We start from the raw sequence: 23,211 nt of genomic DNA on the forward strand, positions 1-23,211 counted from the left end.
GGCATTGGATTTAAAAAAAAAATATATTTATAAATTTTATTGATGTTTTTTAAAACACTGATAAGTCATTTAGACTGAATAACAAATAAATATTTGTGTATTATTATATTGTATATTGACTTGTCCGAAAATTAATACTACAATGCTTACTAAGATAATAGTCACACAAGTTACACTGGTTCATGGCCTAACTGTTAATAGCATTTGGCTGTGGTCCATAGTGTTTTCACAGCAAGCATTTGAAGTTCTGTCATTTTTTGTTTCTCCATGAATTCTGTAATGGGTGTCCATACTCAGTGCAGGGAAAGACATATTCTACATTAAAAACGAAACCGCAGTGGGCATATGTCGAATTAACAGGGCATATCTTTATTTATGGATATTTATTTACATTTAGACATAATCATCATCAATATCAGTATTACTATAAGTGTCTGACGGACACATCATGCTTTGCTGAATGTTGATAATTTCATAACCTGTTTTGAAGTTACAAAGGTTAAAAATAGTAGATGATAAAACATGACAGTCTTCCCTTATACCACTCCATTACACCCTCATCTATGATTTATGAAGACTGACACCCATAAGGCATCACTCATGAGACAACTAAACCAGGAGATATGGAGGAGGATGGCGAATTGCTTTCCCCCTCTATTGCATACATCGCTGACTAGTTACACATTATACTAATCACACTTCAGATGCATACAAACAATTGTTCTTCCTCTGACACATCGTCAAGTGATATGTAGTGCCTGATAATAGATATACATATCAGCCAGAAACTCAATAAAAAGGGTGTGAAACCCACAGTGAAATGTTTACAAAAATAATGCAGAGGTGAGCATTTATGACCTTCCTTCCAGGAGAGAAGGCAGTTACGTTTTGTCACGAAGTATAAAATAACAGCCTAGATAGTTTATTTCAATACACGATTTTTGAAATAGAAAAATCCTTGACTGTCTCAGTCAATATTGATTGTAATGATTTTTATACGAATGAAGAAAAGGGATTTGTTGATTTTAATTCAGTTTAAATTTAATTTCAAATCATTCATGAACAATTTAACTGAAATAATCCAAATACACCTGAAAACTTCAGGCAAGATTCTCCACCTCCCCAAGTCATTCAGGTATTCATGAATATTCTGCATAACAAACAATTCCGGCCTGCAAGAAACTATCTCTGCTTGAAGGAAAGTTGGATGAGGACTTCAAGACACCACCTAAGGAAAGCACCGCTCTGGGAGGTTGTTTTCTACATCATTTAATATTAAACATTCATTTAGATTGTATTTTACCTGCCGCACTCTCTCCATGTCAATTTCAGCTCTGCGCAGTTTCTCCCAGCAGTAGTGCTTCAAGCAGCTTTTCTTGGGTGCCCTGCAGAACTCTCCTGTTAAATCGAATACATTGGTCACCAGGGGACATCCACACACCTGTAAACACAAAATAACATCTAGACTATCATGCTCTTTAAATCTAAGAGTTATACCTTTTCGTATAATAAATGAGTAAAGGGTCCAAGATTTGATTTCCTACTGATACTATGGATAGGAAAGAGTGGTTGTGAGGCAGGATCTTTTAAGAAATTTAATTTCTGCACCTGTTCTTATTTAACATCATGCCATCTTATTAACTGTGATTACATTATGTAGTTTAATAAGGTCGTTAAAAATAATATATTAACACTTCAGCTCATTTTATCTGGCAATTATGGAATTCAGTTCTGAAGGAAGGAAAATAAAAGAGGCAAAAGACAAAGAAGGAAGAGAAAGAGAGAAAAAATAACGAAAAACAAAAGAAATAAAAAAACAAAAAAGGAAACAGGAAGATAAGAATATAAAGAAAGGAAAGGAAAAAATAAATACAAAAAGAAAATAAAGGAAAGGAAGAAATAATAGGAAGAAAAAAATATAAAGCAAAATAAAGGAAAAGGAATAAGGAATAATGAAAGACCATAGGAAGGAAGAAAGCAATAAAGAAAGCAAAGAAGAAAGTAATGTACTGTTGAAGACACTAATCTTGGAGCCTGACAGGAATGCAACATGACCCTAAAGTTATCAATAGTGACCCCTATTAGTAATGCTAGCCTGCTACCAGATGTCTAAAAATTGTGTTCTGTTCCCACCTCACAGCGGAAGCTGTTGAGCAAGTCATGTCAACATCGCATTCAGGTGCAGTGTCACTGTTCTCACTATCCCTACTACCATCACCGTCATCAATATTACTAATGTTATCACTATCACTACCACTGTCGTAAGCCCCCTTAAATTTATAATAATTAGGCTTGTAATGTTGGGGACTGATAAGGTGCATTACAGTGGTTTCAAGTTGACTATCCATTCACCACTCAGTACTCCAGCATGCATAAACAGTGTACCTGCTGAATAATAATGCCGAAGGTTAAAGGTGCTCAGGCGCATATTTTTGCAGCGGAATTTGGTGAGACTTTTGAAGTGAATGACAGGAACATTACATGTAAATTATGCAATAGAAATATACGAGGTTACAAGCAGTATTATATACAGAGACATTACAGCTTAAGAAAAGAAAGGAGGAAACTCAAACCCACGAATAATTCTATGATAATTCTTCTGCACATAACGAAAGGTACATAAAAATATGTCTTTGTAATGCTATGTAGCGTATATTTACTTTTAGACCTGTCCAGATTTGTTTATGTGCACCCTGTTATTCGTGTAATCGATCGCAGAACCAAGTCCATGTCCTCGTACTAGCTCACGTCTCCGGCCTATGTACCATACTGCAGTCAACTCGTATAATCGGTTCCCAACATTACAAGCCTAATAATTTTATTAATCATATATGATTGGAGTCCATGTTCTTCACAGTACCCTATTGTTTTCCTATATTTTCAATGTGTCTACAGAATTCTTCTCAGTTCGTGTGAACACGTACTCTCTCATTTTGCCAACATTTTCGAAATATCATATTGCTAATCACTCAGGTCTCGTCTATATAAAAAACTGATTGTCCTTCGCTCCAGAATTCATGTATTTGCACCGGATAGTACTTCCATCTCGAGTTTACGATGGGTGAAATTATTTTCAGAACGTCTTGTAATATTGAACACATACAAAGATGATACACAAGCCTCAGTATGTTATCTGTTGTTTTTTGATTCCCTGCTTCACTCCGGTACTTCACCCCACAAGTTCCAAGATTGGAGTCTTCAACAGTACGAATTACATATGGATAAAAAAAAAAAAGAGGAAAAATGGAAAAGCAAGAAATGCAAGAAAGTGTAAAAAAAAGAGAAGAGGGAAAAAAAAAATGAAAAAAAAAAAAGCATGTTGGAATTTCCAAATGCCACTTTTCATAAATGAGGAAACTCACCTCTGTGTCGCTCACTTTGGGGTCCTTGCTGTGCTCAGGGCAGAGCACTCTGAGACGCTTACAGTAGGTGCGGCTCGTAGGATTGTAGTAATCACAGAACATGTTGTTGCCCTCAATCCGTGTCTTGTATATCGAGCCAAATGAAGACTGACTTTCGTACTGTAAACATAATTAAAACAGTCAGTACAGCAAGGACCGAAGTCCATAGAAATACATTTTTCAGGAGACAAAAAAACACCACAGCTCCTAAATCATTAAATCAACCTAACAAAAATTTGCACAGTTGTAGGTCATGGTGCACCACTATGACTTATAATGAATACTCACGTGAGTGTTTAATAATATTGGTAATAGGTAGGATGATAACCAGTGGACTTCGGTCCTTATTACATTGTTTTACTATGCAAGTGTAAAAGACAAGCACAATTCATTGAGAAATAATGAATTTATTGAAGAGTTGTATTTTTGGAATAAACACATCACTTAAGCTAATTTTCTAGACATGATAGGATACCAATACTATTATTAATAATACTTATAATAAAGAAACTATTTCAATGTAATTAGAAACTGCCTTACATAATCTAAACCTTCTGTCCTTCGTTTTTTCGAACATTACAAGACCATAGACTCTTGTTTCTTTGTCTTTTTGTTGAAGTCTGATTTCGATGCACTACCACTGATAGCACAGTGAATATTCACAGTCTTAAGTGACGCGCACGCACGCACGCACGCACACACACACACAAAGTGTGATCTACCAATATGAAAATAAGTTAACTGTTGTTTTGTAATAAATATATAAACAAATAAATACACAACATTTTTTGTAAAAATATTAGTTTCACTCTCTGTAAATTAAAGAATATTTTTTTACTATTTATAAATAATTTCTTAGCGAATTTTCGGCCCTCAAAATCCCAGTCCTGGTATTAAATCTTTTAAATAAATCAACTCATGTACAGCATGGCCTGCCGAAGTGGTGTGCAACTAGAAAATGAATGTCCTGCCATCCATCCGCAATATGTGCAATCCGAATCACGTAAAAAAAAACACACACACAAAACACACACTCACATACACACAAAAATACTTTTATTGGAGGAATTTCTTTCAAAATAAAAAAATGCAGAATTAACAGACCTTGTTGAAGCATTTTTCCATGTGCTTGATAGCCATGCGGGAATGGATCTCATGACCACATGTGATGCAGTACATGCTCATCTCCCCCTCATCTTCAGAGTCTTCCTCACTGCGCAGTTCTATTGTGGCCGTCTTGGCACGTTCAATAATAGCATCCAACTCCTACAATCAAATTCACATGCACATCAATATTATAAAACATGCAGAAGTATGATACTTAAATTATCAATACTTCAGTATAAGTCTACTTTGTTATAAACCAGATAAGTTTGTGAGTATTCTTCAGTGGTCTTGTACTTATCATGGCTCCACTGTATCCAAAGTTTCCAATTTCAAATCCGGCCAAGAATAAAGTATTTTTATAGTATGGATTTTTTCGGAAGACAAATAAAAGTAGAATGTTCGTGTCATTAATTTACAGCACATAAAAGACCGCCATCTGCTACTTCAATCTGTATTATAAGTTATATGATTATTATTTATTTAATCTGACAGAATTAAGGCCATTAGGCCTTTTTTCCATTATATCAGATAATACATACAAATACAAACCGTAATAAATAATGCTAATTACATGAAAGTCGAAGAGAGGATTAATAGGATCAAAAGAGAACACTAAAGAGCAGTTATAACACAAATACACGAAAAAGAAAACAGACAAAGAAGTAATAATAATAATAATAATAATAATAATAATAATAATAATAATAATAATAATAATATACATAATATTTAAAGGATAAAACTGACAATGTTATTTACAGGATAGTTATTATACATATTATGGCTTAAACCTAAGTTGTGCAACACAACGGGTATTAGTAAGCAATTCCATTAAGTACAATGCAGATTCTTTCATTTACACTTGAATTTTTATATTTTCTGACAGTCTCTGGCATAGTCAGAGGAGAGAATTCCAGAGACAAGGAAGCGATATACTGAAAGATGACGAGTCAAAGGATGTTCTGTATAGAGGAATTGGGAGAAGGTGTGTTCCAGTTTAGAGGTAGTGAAAGGTAAAGATAAACAAAACAAGATGCTAGGTAAGTAGGTGTGGGGATATGAATGATTTTAAATAGTAATGAGAGAGAACTGGAAAGTCTTCTTCCATTATGGGAATCCCAACACAACAATTCTAGTGACAACATTGCATGATCGAATTTTTATTTGTTATTGATTTACTTTATAACACTTAATTTTTGAAAATAATAAAAATCTAAAAACTTAAAATTATAAAAATTTCACTGTGTTAAAATTTGTTTTAAAAAATTGAAAAAGGTAATATAGGCCTACTTTATTTGCCATATGGCGTTCAGAGTAGAATTTGCTAATGTTACAAAGGATATGCAGTTCCTAAGGATAAAAAAAAAAGGTAGGGAGAAACAAAAGGAGGAGGAAAACAGCAACAATGAAACATAGACACAAAAAAAAGTAGAAAGGAAGAAATAAAAAATCAGCATCATGAAGGCAACATGCATTCAATTTTCAACAATTCTGTTCAAATGATACAATTGTTTATAGATTTTTTAACTATTATTCAAAAAATATACAAATTAAATAATTTGTTATTCATTCAAATAAGAACAGATTTATATGAAAAAGACAAGAATTCAGTTTTCTCACGCACTTTATGCCTCTTGTCCAACTCCTGCAGGATCATCCGCACCTCCAGTTGATGTTTGCGCACACTCTCCAGTGCACGCTTGTTGCTCTCCTCAGCTGAACAGGGGGACAGTGCCCACTCCTGAATCCTCTGTGGTAGCACCTAGCAGAACAAACAACAAACGAAGTGCCATCATTCTTTATTGCCAACAAATAATAATTTCTTAGCTATATATCAAAATTCTATTTAAGGTTAAGTCCAGATTTCACAAGAACAGAGTTGGAGGGTGTACATTTCTTCTACACTACTCTTCAAAGAATATAAGTAGTTTCAAGTTTTATTCCAAAAATTCTTAACTTTTTTGCTAATTTTAACAAGTTTTGTGTCAACAATTTATGGATTATAACCATATGGCTCAATATATAAGTTTAATTAACACAATAATAATTTTTGCTATCTCATCATTCAGTTCATGCCAATGAATTTTGTGTTTTCAAAAGTGTGTGCTTTTTACTGGAAAAAAAAAAATACTAATTTCTAGGAGGTGTGATTTTTTTTATATTAATTAAATAAGCAAACTGTTTGGAAACTTAATTATATTCACAAAAAACACAAATCTCACTAAAATAGCCTAGAAAATGAATGATATTTAACCGTGAAATGTCGCGAAATCTAATGATTTGAACAAAATAACCTTATACTCGTAGTATTCATAAAAGTAGTACTTGAAAACATTTTTTTTCCAAGTAATACTCGCAAAAACAAACAGATTATCCTTTAAAATATAATAAAAATCTGAATCTGGGTGTCTTCTGAAGATTTGCATCAGCTGTAAACAACGATCCTACAACATCTTTGCAGAGACTGAAGAGTGCATGCTGGTTTTAATTTACAAGCTCTTAGAATCAAACGAGAATCGCAATAGTTTTGCTTCAGCATATCTTCGAGTGCTGTGGTTTTCTATCTTAAACATTGATAGTGAGAGGATTTTCGACATACAAAGATATTCTATCTGATCGACAAGTTTCAAATTTCAATTACAACTTAAATAATAATCAAGTTAACAGAATAGATTGTGTCAAAAGACCTTACAGTATTATTCGGCAGAAAACTTCATTTTCACAAGTATGTAAATTTCATATATAATGAAGCAATTAGATTAGATTACTCCTTCTATATGCCTGATTCACTTTTAATATTTTACTTTACATTAATGAGATCCAAACATCAATATGCATCTGTATTCTGGAATTCTGTTACAACTGATTGTGCTAAATTAAAAAGTATCCAACACAAAATTCAAATCATCATGTTCATATAAATGTCTGCCTGTGAAGTGACTCCAAAAAAATAGTTATGAGAAAAATTATGATTATATACCTCTTTACAATTGAAGAGTCCACTGCAAGAATGATGTCGAAAATGAACCAAGACTGTCAATGCATAGCTTAAGACATATAGAATGTACATAGAGAGTTATAGGCTACGGCATTAACACTGATAGTCATTGTCCAGTAATGATCGGAAAATCACAGTTAAGCTTTGAGCACTAAGCATTTCAAACTTTCAATTGCTTCTCCTGCAAAATGTATTCCAAATGACATCCATCATTCTTGCAGTGGACTCTTCAATTACAAGCATGGATATGACACAATTTTTCCTGTGTATTTATGCAGCAATTTTCCAAAGTTTACATTAAGTTTAAGATTATGATAAGATCAGGTTCTTCAACAGAGTTAATTCATATGTTTAATTTCATTTTAAAAGAGTTTTGTGCTATTTCAGGCAGATTTTTATTATGATCCCAACCACAAATAATAAAAAAAAAAAACAATATTTTCCATTTATGTTATCAAGATTATGTCCCATTGAAATAAACCATACTATGGTCAAGAAAATAAGAACCCTGTGACTTTCATTGGCCCACATACCTGATAGATCCTGTTAGTAGCCAACTTCAGACCGCAGTCATCACTGCAATACTTGCTGCCAAGGCGTGCTGCTCGGACACAAGCTGGCCCATAGCACTGCCTCGGCTTGTCGGACTGCAGCCACCTAGATCCTCCTCCCCAGCGTTCACCGCCATCTGAACTTGAATCCTTCCGCTTGCGACGTATTGATGCTGACTGTCGTACTTTTCGAGATGGGTCCACATCCTGCAATTCCCAGATAAGACACCACTAAGACAGAAGTAACTTCACTTCACTGATTACAGAATAACAGTAGAGAAGACTAGAATAGATTAATGAGTGAAAGTAGTGATAGATTTTCTCTCGAGTTCTCTTGTTCAGAGATAGAGTTTTCTTACTTTCCTTCCAGAGAAAGGCATACCAATTATCATTCTTAAAGTCACTGACCTTAGTAGAGTTTTAACTTGTGAACCTCTAATCTACTGGTGATTAATAAGGATGGCTTATTCTTGCAGTTAGGTTATTTGGAAGAGGAGTTAATGAAATTACTTCCGACCATTTATCAAGTTTTATTTTACTTTCGTCAACTTACTGCATGAAGAAATCAAGATTAATTACAAAATATTCATTGAACACTCTCAATAGGGTAACTTTATGTTGTGCGTATTACAAAATTACATTTGTGTCTATAATCTATCATTTCTTTTGAATGTTTCAGTTGTACACTAAGTCAGACAGATTTTTACTTCAGCATAACTTCAAAATCGAACTTCTGTCTACCAACAATTTGACCATTAATATGTTTTATACATATCTTATAAGTAAAATATTTTTCTTATAGAAGCACTAAACTTTTAAACTGCTGAATTCTGAAGCAAGAGGGCTATAATAGGAGAGGGAGATACAATCCAATCTTTTTCCTGTTAATCGCTTTTAACTATAAGCAGCCTCCGCTGAGAGTGCTAACAAAATTTCTTACTAACAATTCCGCCACTGAATTTAGACTCCTGGAAATGGAGAATTAACATGCATGTTCTTGGTGTAAGTTGTCAGTCCTGGAAATACACTTCAATTTTTTTTATTTTAGTTACAGAATTCTTGTTTATGTCTGTTACATTGCAATGGCTGCATGTATTAAATGCGAGTATCTCGATTGCGAAATAGGATGAGTAGTCATTCACAAAATGTTTCTTCAAAACACCGGAGATATTGAGAGTTTTCATTTACAATATATTGCAATGTTAACACATAAAATTAATTTGATATACTGGTAGATTTTCCTAGCCACGTGCATCATTATAAATCATATGTTATCAGAACAGCAAACAGTTTAATTGCTATAAAGATCTTTGTATATTTATGTACAAAATAAAATATTGTTACTAAATAAATCTGATGCATTCTAACACAACAGATTTGGTTGGTCATGTCTAAATCATTTCAAATTTCACAGCTCATTTCCTATCTCTACTTTGTGAACATCACATTCTGAAAACGCTGATGGTACTAACTCAAGATTTTTTTTACAAAAAAAAAAAAAAAAAGAGGAAAAAAGTAAAAAAAATTGTAATAGGGATGGTTACATTTAAAACATTGATGTAAATATGGAGATTCAGAGAAGTCGTTCGAAATTCCCGCCATTTATTGTGCATGTGACACTCCACTCGTGGCTGCGAGAAGCTTGTTGATAAATTACACTTAATCCGGCTTATGAGCCCCTCTTTCCTATTATGGCTCTCTTGGATTGAAGTGAATAATCAACTACAACTATTATTTATAGGTAAGGTTTGACATGACTCCTATAAAATGTCTAGCAATGATCAGTCATTCAAAAAGTAAAGAAAATGGCACAGGACAAGGAAGAATACAGAAGATGGATAGTAAGACCCGATCCCTCACCCAGAAGCTGATGACCTTGAGGTTGGTGGGAGGACTTGTGTGTAACCTATGAAGTGGTAAACTGTGCTGATAGAGATATTCATACCAGGGAGGTCACAGTAGAGGTACCAAAGAAGCAGTTTACCATCTAAAAATCCAATCCAAAGATACTCGCAGTTGGAAAACCTCAGCAGGACTCCCAGAAGGAGTACTGTCACTATATCAGCTCTAGTCTATTCAAGCCAAGATGTAAAAATGCATCGTGCCGAGGGTTGTGTGGCACTGGGATATTGGTAGCAATATCTGAGTCCTTGGTTGTTGGCCAAAGTGTAATGTCATCCATACATGTAGCTTCCTGTGGAAGATGGCTGGATAATCATTAGTGATATTATTGAAAAGAATAAGACATATGTCAATCCTTGACGTATTCTGGTATTTGTTTCGAGGTTCTTAGAGTAAGATTTGTTCATCAGTGTCCAAAGCGTGATGTTATTACATCTGTACATATTTTCTTACACACATTTTCTCATATGTAGACCTACTGGAATACGGTAATGCAGTCAGCATCACACTCCAGGCACCATTTACAACACTAAAAACATGGTACTTCATTTTATAAGAAACTGAATGAAACCTGGAACTGTTCTGAAGTCATAACAAGATGAAAAATTTCATCTCCATTCAGGATGGAATGTGGGCTTTACGAATTTGTAGACTATCCCTTTACCACTGCCCTAGCTATCCCTTCTTATTCCCAAGAAAGATTTGTTAGTCAATTTTATAAGAGTTCAGTGGATGATATGGTCATTCTAAAAGAATTTATGAGTAAAAAATCTTGCCTGTATCCAGCTTCTTCCACATAAACATATACAATTCCCTATCTTAATTCAACTGAGTATGTTTACAATACTATACTGAATTCTACAAAAAGTATGTAATGTGAACACACCTGAAGGATGTTGTTAAGGCACTGACGCTGTCGACATTTGTGCCGTGCTCTGTTGGCTGAACGGCAGCCATCACAACGTCCACAGTCCTCTGTTCGATAGCAGCCGGGGCATTTCCCACAGCGCTTTGAGGACGACGTCAATGGCGATTTTATTTTGTCCTCCACTGAAACAACGCAAAAATTTAATAGATTAAAATGGACAAAATTAAATCCTTGATCATAACCCAAAATTACATGGTAAAAGATTTAAATTATATTATCTTCCCCTAGAATTCTGCTACATGTTAACAAGCTCAAATAAGTAAATTCTCTGAAATTTTATCCGATATGAAAAAAAAAAAATTCTTCAGAAATGAGATGATAATAGTGATAAAGAGTAATGTGGAATGAAAATAGCAAAAAAAAAAAAAAAAAAAAAACATATCCCAGCCACTGGCGTACCCAAGCAGAAGGTGTGTTTGCCTGTTGAGCTGGAGCACTGCTTGGACATATGTTTAATTCCCAGTTGGGCTGATTACCTGGTTGGATTTCCTCCGAGGTTTCACCCCTTGACTGCAAGGTGAATGTCAGGTAATCCTATGGTAAATCCTATGCCTCATCTCGCCAAATATCATCTCATTATCATCATTTCACAAAGCCGAAGTTAGTTAGTGGAGTTTAAAAAGGACGTGTCAGCTACTATGGCTATTTGCGCCCTTATCAAGGCTGAATAACCTAGTAGTTGATACAGCGATATTAAATAACTGACTAAAAAATAAAATTACCTAACATCCAATAGCAATGTTAATAAACAGGTACAAGACCATAAAAAAATTAAAAAATTTCAAATAGGTTCCTTTCTGTATGTTATTAAAATAGTTCTATGAACTAAGTAAATCAAATTGCATCTTACTAACAAAATTATTATTATAATGATATTCATAATCGACTTGTAGAATGAATAATTGATAATGTTGAACTCTCCTAAGTTTGAGTTGAGAAGAGTCAAAATATTTTTCTTTGAACACTTATGGCAATGTGCATCAACCTCAGTTAAGAATGTAGTAACCATGGGTAACAAAACCACGATTAAAAAGTAACCATGGTTAAAATGTAATTTCTATGCACCATTCATGATCACTAGTTACTTATATACTTATACATGGTTAGCTGACTCCTCATTTAACTAGAGTAAGATCTATGATGGTACACTGTTTCTACAATGAAAAAAATAAAGCACCCATACCTCTGCAAATGTAATAGACAACGTCTAAAACCGATTTCGCTTACTTCATTTTGTATTGAAATGAATGTACTTTATTCATTTGTTTGCCTTTGGGCACCGTTATGTTTCCAACCTCTGTGTTGCATTTCTTTGTTTTACCTTAAAATATTGTTACGTTAAAATATTACAAAATATATATACAGCTCTCCAAATTGTGTACTCTACAATGAATCAAATTCTATGATGGACAGAAGTCACCTCCTATAATGCGGTGCCCTTGGAAATACATTAGATGTAACTTCACACTACTGGGATGCAAGATGGCAAATGGAAGTTCTCCAACAAAGTATGCAATAGCAACTAACCAACTATATTACAAAATGGAAAATAAAAAATGAAACTGATTACATCTCAAAGTGAGTCTTAAGTAATAATGGACTTAATTACTAGAAAAATATGTAAATATGTAACAAAAAAAAAATGGAATAGCCTATCCATAAAGGAAAATCCATAAAGGAAAAGGATGAAGCATCATAGATTAACACGAATGTGTATAATCCAGGGTCCCAATAAAATTACACCAGAGAACTGTGCAATATTCTAAAACCAATCCATAACCTCTCTTCGTTCAGCCTGCAACACAGGAAAAGAGATACATAGAATCTCTCTTATCTGGCACCAAAGGGACCAGGCTAGTTCCGGATACAAGATTTTGTCGGATAATTGAATAAATACCAGTATGTACAAGAAAAAGTTCGTATTTCATGGTGCCTAATATTAAAACTGCAAGCATGTGAAGCTTATTTCTTTATCACTGGCTCATAACTGAATAAACATAAAAACTGTGTGGATTTTCTTTCTTAAAACACATCACACGACACAAATAATACACTAATTTTAGGTTCGAATATTCACTGAAAATGAGAGTTCGTGCGAACTTCCTAATGTGGCAAAACTGACGGCCCAGATTGTGGCAGATTTAAACTTTTTTTTTCCCCAGCCAAAAGTGTCATTGTTTTGGTATTGCCGATTATTTGGATGCCAGTTACTAGCGATTTTACTGTACTCTTAAAATACTAAAAATATCAGTTGCATAAGTTATTGTATTGTTGGTTCATAGGAGAAACAGTACTGTTTCTGTTTGTAGGTTATTCCAAGTAATCACTCTGTTAAAACAGAAATTATAGGATAAATTTTTATACAAAATCTCCCCTGAAATTTTATGTCACCTAATTCATCATAAGAATTCTCTCTTTCCTCTATCACAACTTCATGCTCACCGTTATCCCTAGCCAAGTAATCCAAATACAAAAATTCGTTTCTAAAATCATAAGTTGTGAATTTGGCTGTAATTTTACTTTACTAGGACTACTAATCACTGGTTATTCCTTTAACAGCTGGAATATGGCTGGTTAGTGATTACCATGGTTAACAGAGACTTTTTTTTTTTATTTTATTGGGTTATTTTACAACGCTGTATCAGCATCTAGGTTATTTAGCATCTGAATGAAATGAAGGTGATAATGCCGGTGAAATGAGTCCGGGGTCCAGCACCGAAAGTTACCTAGCATTTGCTCGTATTGGGTTGAGGGAAAACCCAGGAAAAAACCTCAACCAGGTAACTTGCCCCGACCGGGATTCGAACCTGGGCCACCTGGTTTCGCAGCCAGACGTGCTGACCGTTACTCCACAGGTGTGGACTAACAGGGACTGATACACCTTAAAAATGTTTAACCAAGGATTAGTTGGTAATTTTAACCAATGGTTACTTCACTAACTGATGTTGATGCACGTGGCCATTACTCTGTTAACAACAAATCACAGGTTGTCTACTGGGTACAGAATACCTATCAGTTAGTGTAATAAACTACTAACATAGTAACAACATAATGTAAATGCAACAAAAAGAAAACAAAAATTCAGAAATGCTATTAAAATATGCTTGTAATCTTCTCGCATGTTATTCAAAATGCTAAAGCTAATTATGTGATCCTACAAAATTTAGGATATAATAATTATAACAACTCACGTATATCACATGACTCTAATTTATCCTTCCTCTTCTTCACCTTGCGTTCATCTGCTCCTGGTGTGGTTCGCTCCCCTTCTCGCTTTCTTGGTTTGTATTTTGTTATCAATGTTGGATCTTCTTCCCGACAACGCTATAAATAGGAACAGATGAAAATAACAACTACTCTGTTGGCAATTACAATTAGGGCTTTAATTATCTCAATGCCTTCTTTTTTATTCACCTAACAATGCAGTTGAGTGTACAGTAATTATTTTACATACATAATCTGATTTATTATATCACAAAGGAGTAATAACTTTGAATGAAAGATTTCAGATTAATTCGTTTTCTTTTTCCTTTCATATATTAAGCCTAATGGCCTGTCATTCTACTTTTTGGCGGATGGCCCAAGTATCTTTTTCCTCGTGAATAATAACTGAAGCAGAAAATACTTTGATTACAAATACCAGCATTTAAAATGCAGTAAACAAAGCAAACAAGATTTCATGTTAATATTACTTATGCTGGTAATTGCGTAGAAGCTGCCTGCTTTTCACAATGCCACTTTGGACTAATCTTACATCTCACAGACATTAATGTTAACACTGATAATCCTGAAACTTAATCATATTATGTTTATTACGTATGCCTACTGTGTCGGTTTTTGAAGGTTTAAGCATAATGTAGAAGGATTACTGAGAAATTATGTATAATGGAGGATTATGGGGGCTGTCCTCCATAGTATTGTATATGAAATTAATATCGTCTTTGCTAGTAAAGCAAGTATTAATACACAAATATATACATAATGTAATTTTAGTTATCTTATTAGCTGCCTTCACTCATACTATTGTCCGTAGCTGCAGTGTATTTCTTTGGTTCCACATGCATAGAGGTTTTTTCCTGGTAATAATTTATTCTTCACATAAAATTGAATACTATTTTTAGAGAGATACACTAACACACAATTCAATGATGTTTAGTGCTTTACTTCGAATGTCAGTTTGTAAAGATGTGGAAGGTTCATCCACCTTACTGTACACATGTATAAAGAGTAAAATATCAATGTGAAGTTTTGAAGTAATAACCTATAAAGATGTCCGTAAAATTTAAATTGAAATGATTTAGGCTACGTACAGCTCATGCATTTTGTCAAGACATTCCCCCACTCTTCCTACAGAGCTGTGCACAAGATTGGATGAGTCTACTTACGAATTATAAGGGAATGGGTTAGCCTTTGCCTTGAACTCGGTAGACACACGCCCGACCTTCCCTTCTACTCCTACCCCCTCCACTGAAACGTTGTTCCCATACTGCACATCGCGAGTGTCTTGACAAAATGCATGAGCTGTACTGTAGTACGTGAAAAGATTAATCTGTATCGATAGTTGAAAAAGATTATCGAAGGTAGGCCTATGTCTTGTAAACAATTTAATCTTGAACTTTCAACAATGTTGTGGTTTAATGGTTAAGTTGTGAAACAACCAACCAGAAGATCACTGAATCGATTACCGGTGATTCCAAAATGGTAAGTAAAATTGAAATATATGGGCCTATGTGTTTATATAAATGTGCAATGAAGGTAGTAGAAAGTACAGTACGGGATGGAACTCACCGGCCCTCAGAGGAGAGGTATAGCAGATGAGAATCTAGTGGATGGAGAGAGAAGCTTTATGAGCTGACCACAAACAGTCTGCAGGAATGACATAAGCTATTAAATGCGTGTAATGTCATGAATTAAAATGTTGAATTGATTTTAGAGACATTAATATTTCAATATAAAATGTTACACGCAATCTTGTACAGTATATCATTTATCTGATAGCATAGTCCCTACGGTGTCTAAGTGGTCTAGAATCTAGACCAGGCATATTCAGCGTGGGCATTTCTAGCCTTTAAACGAGTTGCAACAGTGACATAGAATCTCAGAACTGCATGCACGTACATGCTTGAAAGATATTCTACATCACTGTTGCAACTCATTTAAATGCTAGAATGACCCGCACTGTACATGCCTGATCTAGTCCTCCTGCCCATCATGTAAGTGATCTTTATATAACAAAGTACAATATTACAATTTCAAGCTAGTTGGCAAACTAATTAAGTCGAAATGCCTAGATAAGGTTTATTTTATACAAGCATCATACTGAAAGTCATGATCAACCCATTGATATAAATCTTAATTTTTATTTTTCACACAAACCAGGTACATCATCTTAATCTAGAGACTTTTCTATCACTTTTCAACATAGTCTCCATTTCTTTGCACACATTTTTCCCGCTGTTCTGTAAGTTTGAAAATTCCCTTGCTGTAGAAGTCCATTTCATCTGACCAAAGACACTGATGCACTGCTTTCCAGATGTCTCATAGCATTGGCCTCACAGTTGCTCCTTTACAGAACTGAAAAGATGGTAGTCGGAGGGTGCCAAGTCGGGATTGTAGGAATATTGCAGAAGAGTTTCCCACCTAAATGTTCTGATTTTTCCCATGGTGACATGCTCAGTGTGAGGCCATGCATTATCGTGTTGCAGGATGATCTTCTTTCCAGATTGTTTCTAGAGCAATGCACAACGGAGCTTCAAAACTGCCTGAATATAGTGGGCAGCAATTATAGTCTGTCCAGGTTCAAGAAATTCTACCAAAATACATCCCAGAACTCATCAACTCTTTTCTTGTTGCGTTCCATGGAGCCAGTTCGAGGACGACCACTACAAGGCTCATCTTGGATGCTCGTGTTCCCATCTTCGAAATGTTTCACCCATATCCTAACACTGCTGGCACCCATGCACACATCTCCGTATGCACGCTGAAGTCTGAGGTGAATTTCAGCAGCAGATTTTTCTTCTTTAACAAGGAATTTAATGACACCATGCTGTCAAAACAAACCATCATTGTCGATCATTTTGCAAACATTGCCTGTGGTCACATGCTAGAAGTTAATAACGTCACAATATGTTAATACATAGTGTAAAGTCTGTAGATTATGATCATATAATCGTTTTTGTTACATTGTTGAAATTGAAATTATAGCAATGTGTTGCTCACGACTTTCAGTACTACCTTCTGTAGATAATGATATGAAGCCCACTTTAAAATTGCTATGGAAAGAATTCCATTGTAAGTACGAATTTAAATTTTTAATAATAAGATTAAAACAAGACTGCATAGAAAATCTCTTTTCTATTGTTCGACCTAAGGTGGAAACAACGTGACAGCAGGCTGCTCGAAGTTTAGAGCTACAATTAGACAACTATGACGAATCATTTTCTAAGCCCTCCTGAAAGAAGCAACTATGAAGTTGACATTTCATATGTCTTACTCCAGAAAGGAGACAGTGAGGCAGCTAAATAGGATTTTTGCAATTCTATTTGAACGAATCTGTTAATGATGTACAGCATACATGTAAAGAAAAATCGTATTGCAAGAGAATACAAGAGCGAATGTTGCAGGTTGGGTGTATAGCTGAGTGAATCACGAAATCTGTCGAAGAAATCTTTTTTCGGTCAGTCCAAATGATGTAACAACATACATCGTAAAAAAAAAATACTGTAAAGATTCGAAAATGGTTTTCTTTAAGAATATTTGTCTCATTAGAAAAAATTGTTTTCTAACGTCTTTTTTTAATTAATAATGTTCTTTGTAAAACTAGAACTAGTGTTAACAAAAAGAACTATTTAAAATGGTACTGCCTCTGTTAACATTTCCGTTTGCAATGACTGTGCCAATATCTTCAATGATAAATATTTCACTGTGCTAATAAACTGTTAATCAGAAATAAAATGGACAATCAGAGAGCGAGGAAACAAAATAAGTGATGTATGAAAGCTGCTAAATCAGGTACAACTAAATTATACGTATAGGTACATTTGAAAATATGAGAATTGTGCCAATTCATTTCTATTCTAATAACTTTGTAACTTCTTATTAATTTAAAATGTTGAGAACGACGAGACTCTTATTATACTTTGAGTTTTCTTATCGACATCAAATGCACACATTCTCCACTTTTACTCACGTAACCCAGCATGCCGCAAGGAGTGTATCAACATTTCATGCCGATAGATGGCAGCACAGTCACATTTCGCCACTGTTTGCTATGCTAAACAGGAAAGCTTTCCAATATTATTGTTAAGAGAGTATTTGCTGGCATAACATAGGCCTGTGTGAAAAGCAAGTGGCTTCTACACATTTAATAAACACAATGACGTGTGTAACACATAGACAATTAGCCTAGGCTATATAATTCATTCATTTAGGTCTACTCAACAAAACTGAATTGGAAGCAACTTACTACACAGAAGAACTGCTTTATGTACTTTGCTTCCCGTTCTGTAATACGAATACAGTCACCATGATACCATTCTTCACAGTTGTCACATCCTCTGCAAGTAAATTATCATGCATCAGTACAAGATAATAAATACATACATTCTCCATGTCCTGACTCACGACAATAACAAAAATTTATTATAACCCAGTACGTGACCATTAATTAATCATTAGTAGCCAATATATATGATCATGAAATTAGAAATAGTGAACAAATAAATATTCCAGACTGTAGATTATATAAAACTAGCACAAATTTTTCTGTCATGGGGGTGAAATTATATAATAAGCTTCCCAGTCAATATTACAAGTTACCAACCAATAATTTCAAGACTAGATTTTATAATTGGCTTTTAATTAATCCTTTTTACTCTGTAGATGAGTTTCTTAACACAAATTCATAGAAACTGTTCATTAATAAATAAAATTATTTACATTTAGTTAGGCCTATAAATAATACATTAAGAGTGAAGTGTTTTCATTAACTTTTAGAGTTTCACCCAAAATGTTTCGTGTTTTCATTCATTAAACTTTAGGCTCCTGTTTTCAATTACCTATGTACGTTTTCAAATGTATGTATTTTTTCCCCTTCTGTATTTGTGACGAAGCCTATCACTGTATGTTTAATGGCTTAATAAACTGAATTGAAATGAATTAGACCTAATAAAATCGTAGGCTACTCCTGATTTCACTTAACGCTAACCATGCTACAATCCAACACGTCTTCTGTAATATTACATCATTTAATCTAAACCAGTCAATAATACAACCGAAAACATTATCATTGTAGTTATGCATCAATATGTTATAATGTGTTAAAAACACAGTGACATTACCTATCGAAATGAACATAACCTTTCTGCTACTTACATCATGAAACGTGAAGAATCCGAAGATCGACAAATACAATAAGCCTGACCATCTTGTTTCAGAAGTGTAGCAATCTTAGACTTTCTTTCTGGCAGCATGAACTGCCTAGCAATCTCTTCTTTCTGGAAATAAACAGAAATCAAACATCAAATTTCGTACAAAACTAGTTACACAGCAGGAGCAGACAACAGAGCTTCGACCTTCCATCTACTGGTACACGTACCGATAAGCCCACATATTCCTTATCAGTCATATTAACGGGGATATAAATGATTACTTAACGGCAAAACATTAAAAACACGATTTAGATAAGACAACCACCAACAAAGCAGTTGCCATGAATTTACGCAGGTTGGCAACACATTTAGTGACAATCTTAATATCCCTAGAGTTTTGTTGGTATTATAATGGCTGACTGCCACGCTCCTATATGGGAAGGAAGTTTCTCATAGAAAATTATCGAATAATGTTTGTGATTATAAAAATAGTACAAATAACGAGTAATATTCTGCAAATATAAGGAATTATCTAATTTAATATCATAAAGACGCAGGAAATAACAACCCTTGTTTTACTTACGTGTAAAATTCGCACTTGTAAGATTCCCTAAGTCCATCGAATGTTTACCGGTACACTGTTTTATCTAGGTCAAATTACATCTACGTACCGTACATTATTGACTTATCTCTTACGTATTGCTGTGGCGGGCTTTGATGAAATACAAACGTGTATAATATACAATGTTATAAAGTCAGTGAATACAGATATTGTTTATAGTCAACAATAAAATCTCAAAGGAAGGACGCATATTCATTTATCAATTTCGGCAACATTACGAACGTATGTAACTCTAATAATTATTGTTTAGCTTGAACAATCAGAACTAAACTCAAAAATAATATGTACACTACAATGTTTTAAAGCATGGATACAGACTCTTTGAGAATACTTTCGCTACTATTTTAAGTGGTATTTAAAAATATAGCCTATCGTAGTAATAACGTTTCTTGGATTTTCTTGTAGCCCTATTTCACCGAGCAAATGAATTCCAATGCTGACCACGGAACTGTCGAATAAACAAACGTATATAAAAATATCACTTGAAACAACTTTTAATCATTTATCCATCCATACAGTGTGTTCAAAATGATTCGCTGTCTAGTGATTGAATAGAAATCGGCAGCCCCAAGCCCCCAAGTGAAACAAATCAATTGCTAAATAATTTGAGATGGAAGAAAAATCACTGGCAGTGATTTCTCACCGGTGATTAAAAAATCACGATCACTCCAATGAGTGAACTGTTCATTAAGGAAACACTATACTGAAATTGCCAAGTTCCATAGTTTTAAGGGTTCACAATAGTGAAATCAACACCTACCATACTTATGAAGCAGATTCACCAAATTTTGATCATTGGTATATCTGATTTATAATGACAAAATTTCATCCGCCTATGATAAGTGGTTTGTATTTTATTAATATTTTATTAAAATATTGAATTGCTTTTTATAAAAAGTCTCTTACGACACAATTTACATTATTCTTAACTGATATTCACTTACATGGATCCTTATATATATGGTATCAAAACTTACTATAGGGTCTTGTAGTAAAATTAATCAGTAAATTACTAGAATTTTTTATTATAAAAGAATAAGAAATAAAAATATTAATAATCATAAAAATTCCTGTTAATTTGCAGATTCACTGTACAACAAAATCCAATATTAATCTTGAAATGTAGGCTTTCACGGCGGATAACATCGATCCCAATATGAATGTTTGTTGTTCCAATGTAGCCTATATAAAGAATCATATAAGTGAATATCAGTTTAAAACAATGTAAATTGTGGCGCAAGGGACTTCTCATATAAAGCGATACAATATTTGATTTACATATTAATACAATTAACCACTTATCATAAAGGGATGAAATTTTGTACATGTGTTACTATTAATCAGATATACCAGCGATAAAAAAATTGTGAATTTAGCTTTAAAAATATAGAAGATAGTAATTTCAATATAGTGTCTCCTTAACCCGTGAAACAGTGATCGAATCATAATCACATTCACCAGCACTTCATAACCGCTGATTTTTCTCCATCACTGACAATCTGAAAATCGCCCCAATCACTGTATCACCGGTATCGCTAATTAAAATCACAGATATCGCTAATGAATAGTCACTGCTTCATCGGGGAACGCAAAATCACGTTTTAGCCTATCTCTAAAATAATGTAGGCTACGTCGGTACATATTTGTTTCTGTATATAGCGTATGTGTAGGTGTATGTATAGCCTACAATGAAAAATACTTATTGAGAAGTCCTAATATTTCTTAAACATCTTACAGGTCTTAATATTGTGTCAGACAAATATTTAATTATTTATTTACGTCGTTCTAGTTTCTAACTTGATTAAATTATTTAAACCGGAAATACATGTAGGCCTATGTAGACTACTGTATCTGTACATAACTTACAGTATATGATGCATACCGTACGTAACTTATATACATACGTGTATAAACGGTACACAACTTACATACATACATACATACATACATACATACATACATACATACATACATGCATACATACATACACACATTACATTAGCCATTAGGCATTAGGTACTTCATAATAACTCATTGCTTCTTATAACTTTATTGTGGATTTTACGTACGCATTCTCCCATTCTTCATATAAAAATTATCACTAAAAATATATTTTACTCCATGTATCATAATATTATTTTGAAAAGTATACTCATCTTCATATATACAAATTAGTTTTTAACAGACCCAGCCTCTCCGATTGAGGTTCTGGCTGATTAAAAATAAATTATGCTCGCAACTGTAGAGGTTATATCAGCGTCTCCGGTGTGCCGAAATTTTGTCCCGCAGGACTTCTTTTACATGCCAGTAAATCTACTGACTTGAGCCTATCGCACTCAAACACACTTAAATGCCATCGACCTGGGCCAGGATCGAACCCGCATAGAAGGCCAGCGCTATACCAACTACTCTACCGAAGCCGACTGGTTCTGGCTGATATATACATCTATTTTCAGGTACTACATCTCACTTGACGATGTGTCAGATTGTTTGTTCACATTTAAAGTCTGATTAGTGTAATATATTAGTCAGCAAAGTATGCAAGTATCTTCTGGCTTAGTTGCCTTACGAGTGACGTCCTATTGGTGTCACTTATGAGGTTCAAACCTGTCTTCGGACAGTTGACTAAACAACAGACTCAGAACACATTATGTACGTACTTACTGTACATTCCGATGTATGAATAGTTAATGTATGACAATGTATATAACAACACAATCATGTAAACTGTAGGGCTATAATGTTATAAATAATAATTACCGATACCGTACCTATTGTAATTTTCAACACAAAATCTGTTTCAGAAACTCGATGAATCTATCAAGAGCTGTTCGGAGTCCCAGTATCAAAACTTTTTGTGAACGAACGATAAGTTTTATAGTTACAGTTTAATCTCTGACCTATGTTGCCAGATCACTTAAATGTTTTTGCACATTATTCATTTCATACAATCAGAATAGACATTAGAACAAATAAATGGTGCTCTGAAAAATACTACATTCATAATAAATGTTGCATAGAAGGTAATTAGCATACATATCCATTAGGATGATCATTGATCACGCATTTTGTGTATATAACACACTGTATTGTTATAGGCCTATTATTAATCCTGTCACAGTCTGTTATCCTATATCAAAATCGTTACAATTATGGAAGATAGACTTACATAAATGATATTATATTTTCCATACAATGATTTTCATACCGAATAATTTTGACAGGAATAATGAATATTATAATACCGAATGATATTTTTACTTTATGATTATGTCTATAATTATAATAAGAATGTTGAGGGGTTGTGAAGCACGTGTAACTCGCGATTTTGAG

The 23,211-nt window shown here is 34.0% G+C and overlaps 1 protein-coding gene across 9 annotated transcripts in view; it reads right to left on the minus strand.

Moving 5' to 3' along the window:
• Positions 1-23,211, minus strand: part of LOC138706245 (CXXC-type zinc finger protein 1-like) — a 103,180-nt gene that overhangs the window by 2,509 nt on the left and 77,460 nt on the right. For 6 of the 9 annotated variants that reach the window (XM_069835304.1, XM_069835298.1, XM_069835303.1 and 3 more), the window contains 9 exons: positions 19,261-19,382; positions 18,353-18,443; positions 14,079-14,211; positions 10,846-11,009; positions 8,040-8,264; positions 6,133-6,270; positions 4,506-4,667; positions 3,363-3,521; positions 1,304-1,441 (listed from right to left, as the gene is read on the minus strand). In XM_069835304.1, coding sequence (XP_069691405.1) covers positions 1,304-1,441; positions 3,363-3,521; positions 4,506-4,667; positions 6,133-6,270; positions 8,040-8,264; positions 10,846-11,009; positions 14,079-14,211; positions 18,353-18,443; positions 19,261-19,358 — 1,308 coding nt within the window. In that variant the 5' untranslated portion in view covers positions 19,359-19,382. The other 3 variants (XM_069835302.1, XM_069835300.1, XM_069835305.1) reach the window with 3 other exon arrangements.

Source organism: Periplaneta americana, chromosome 9 (genome assembly GCF_040183065.1).
Source record: "Periplaneta americana isolate PAMFEO1 chromosome 9, P.americana_PAMFEO1_priV1, whole genome shotgun sequence".
In the NCBI taxonomy this organism is placed as follows: Eukaryota; Metazoa; Arthropoda; class Insecta; order Blattodea; family Blattidae; genus Periplaneta; species Periplaneta americana.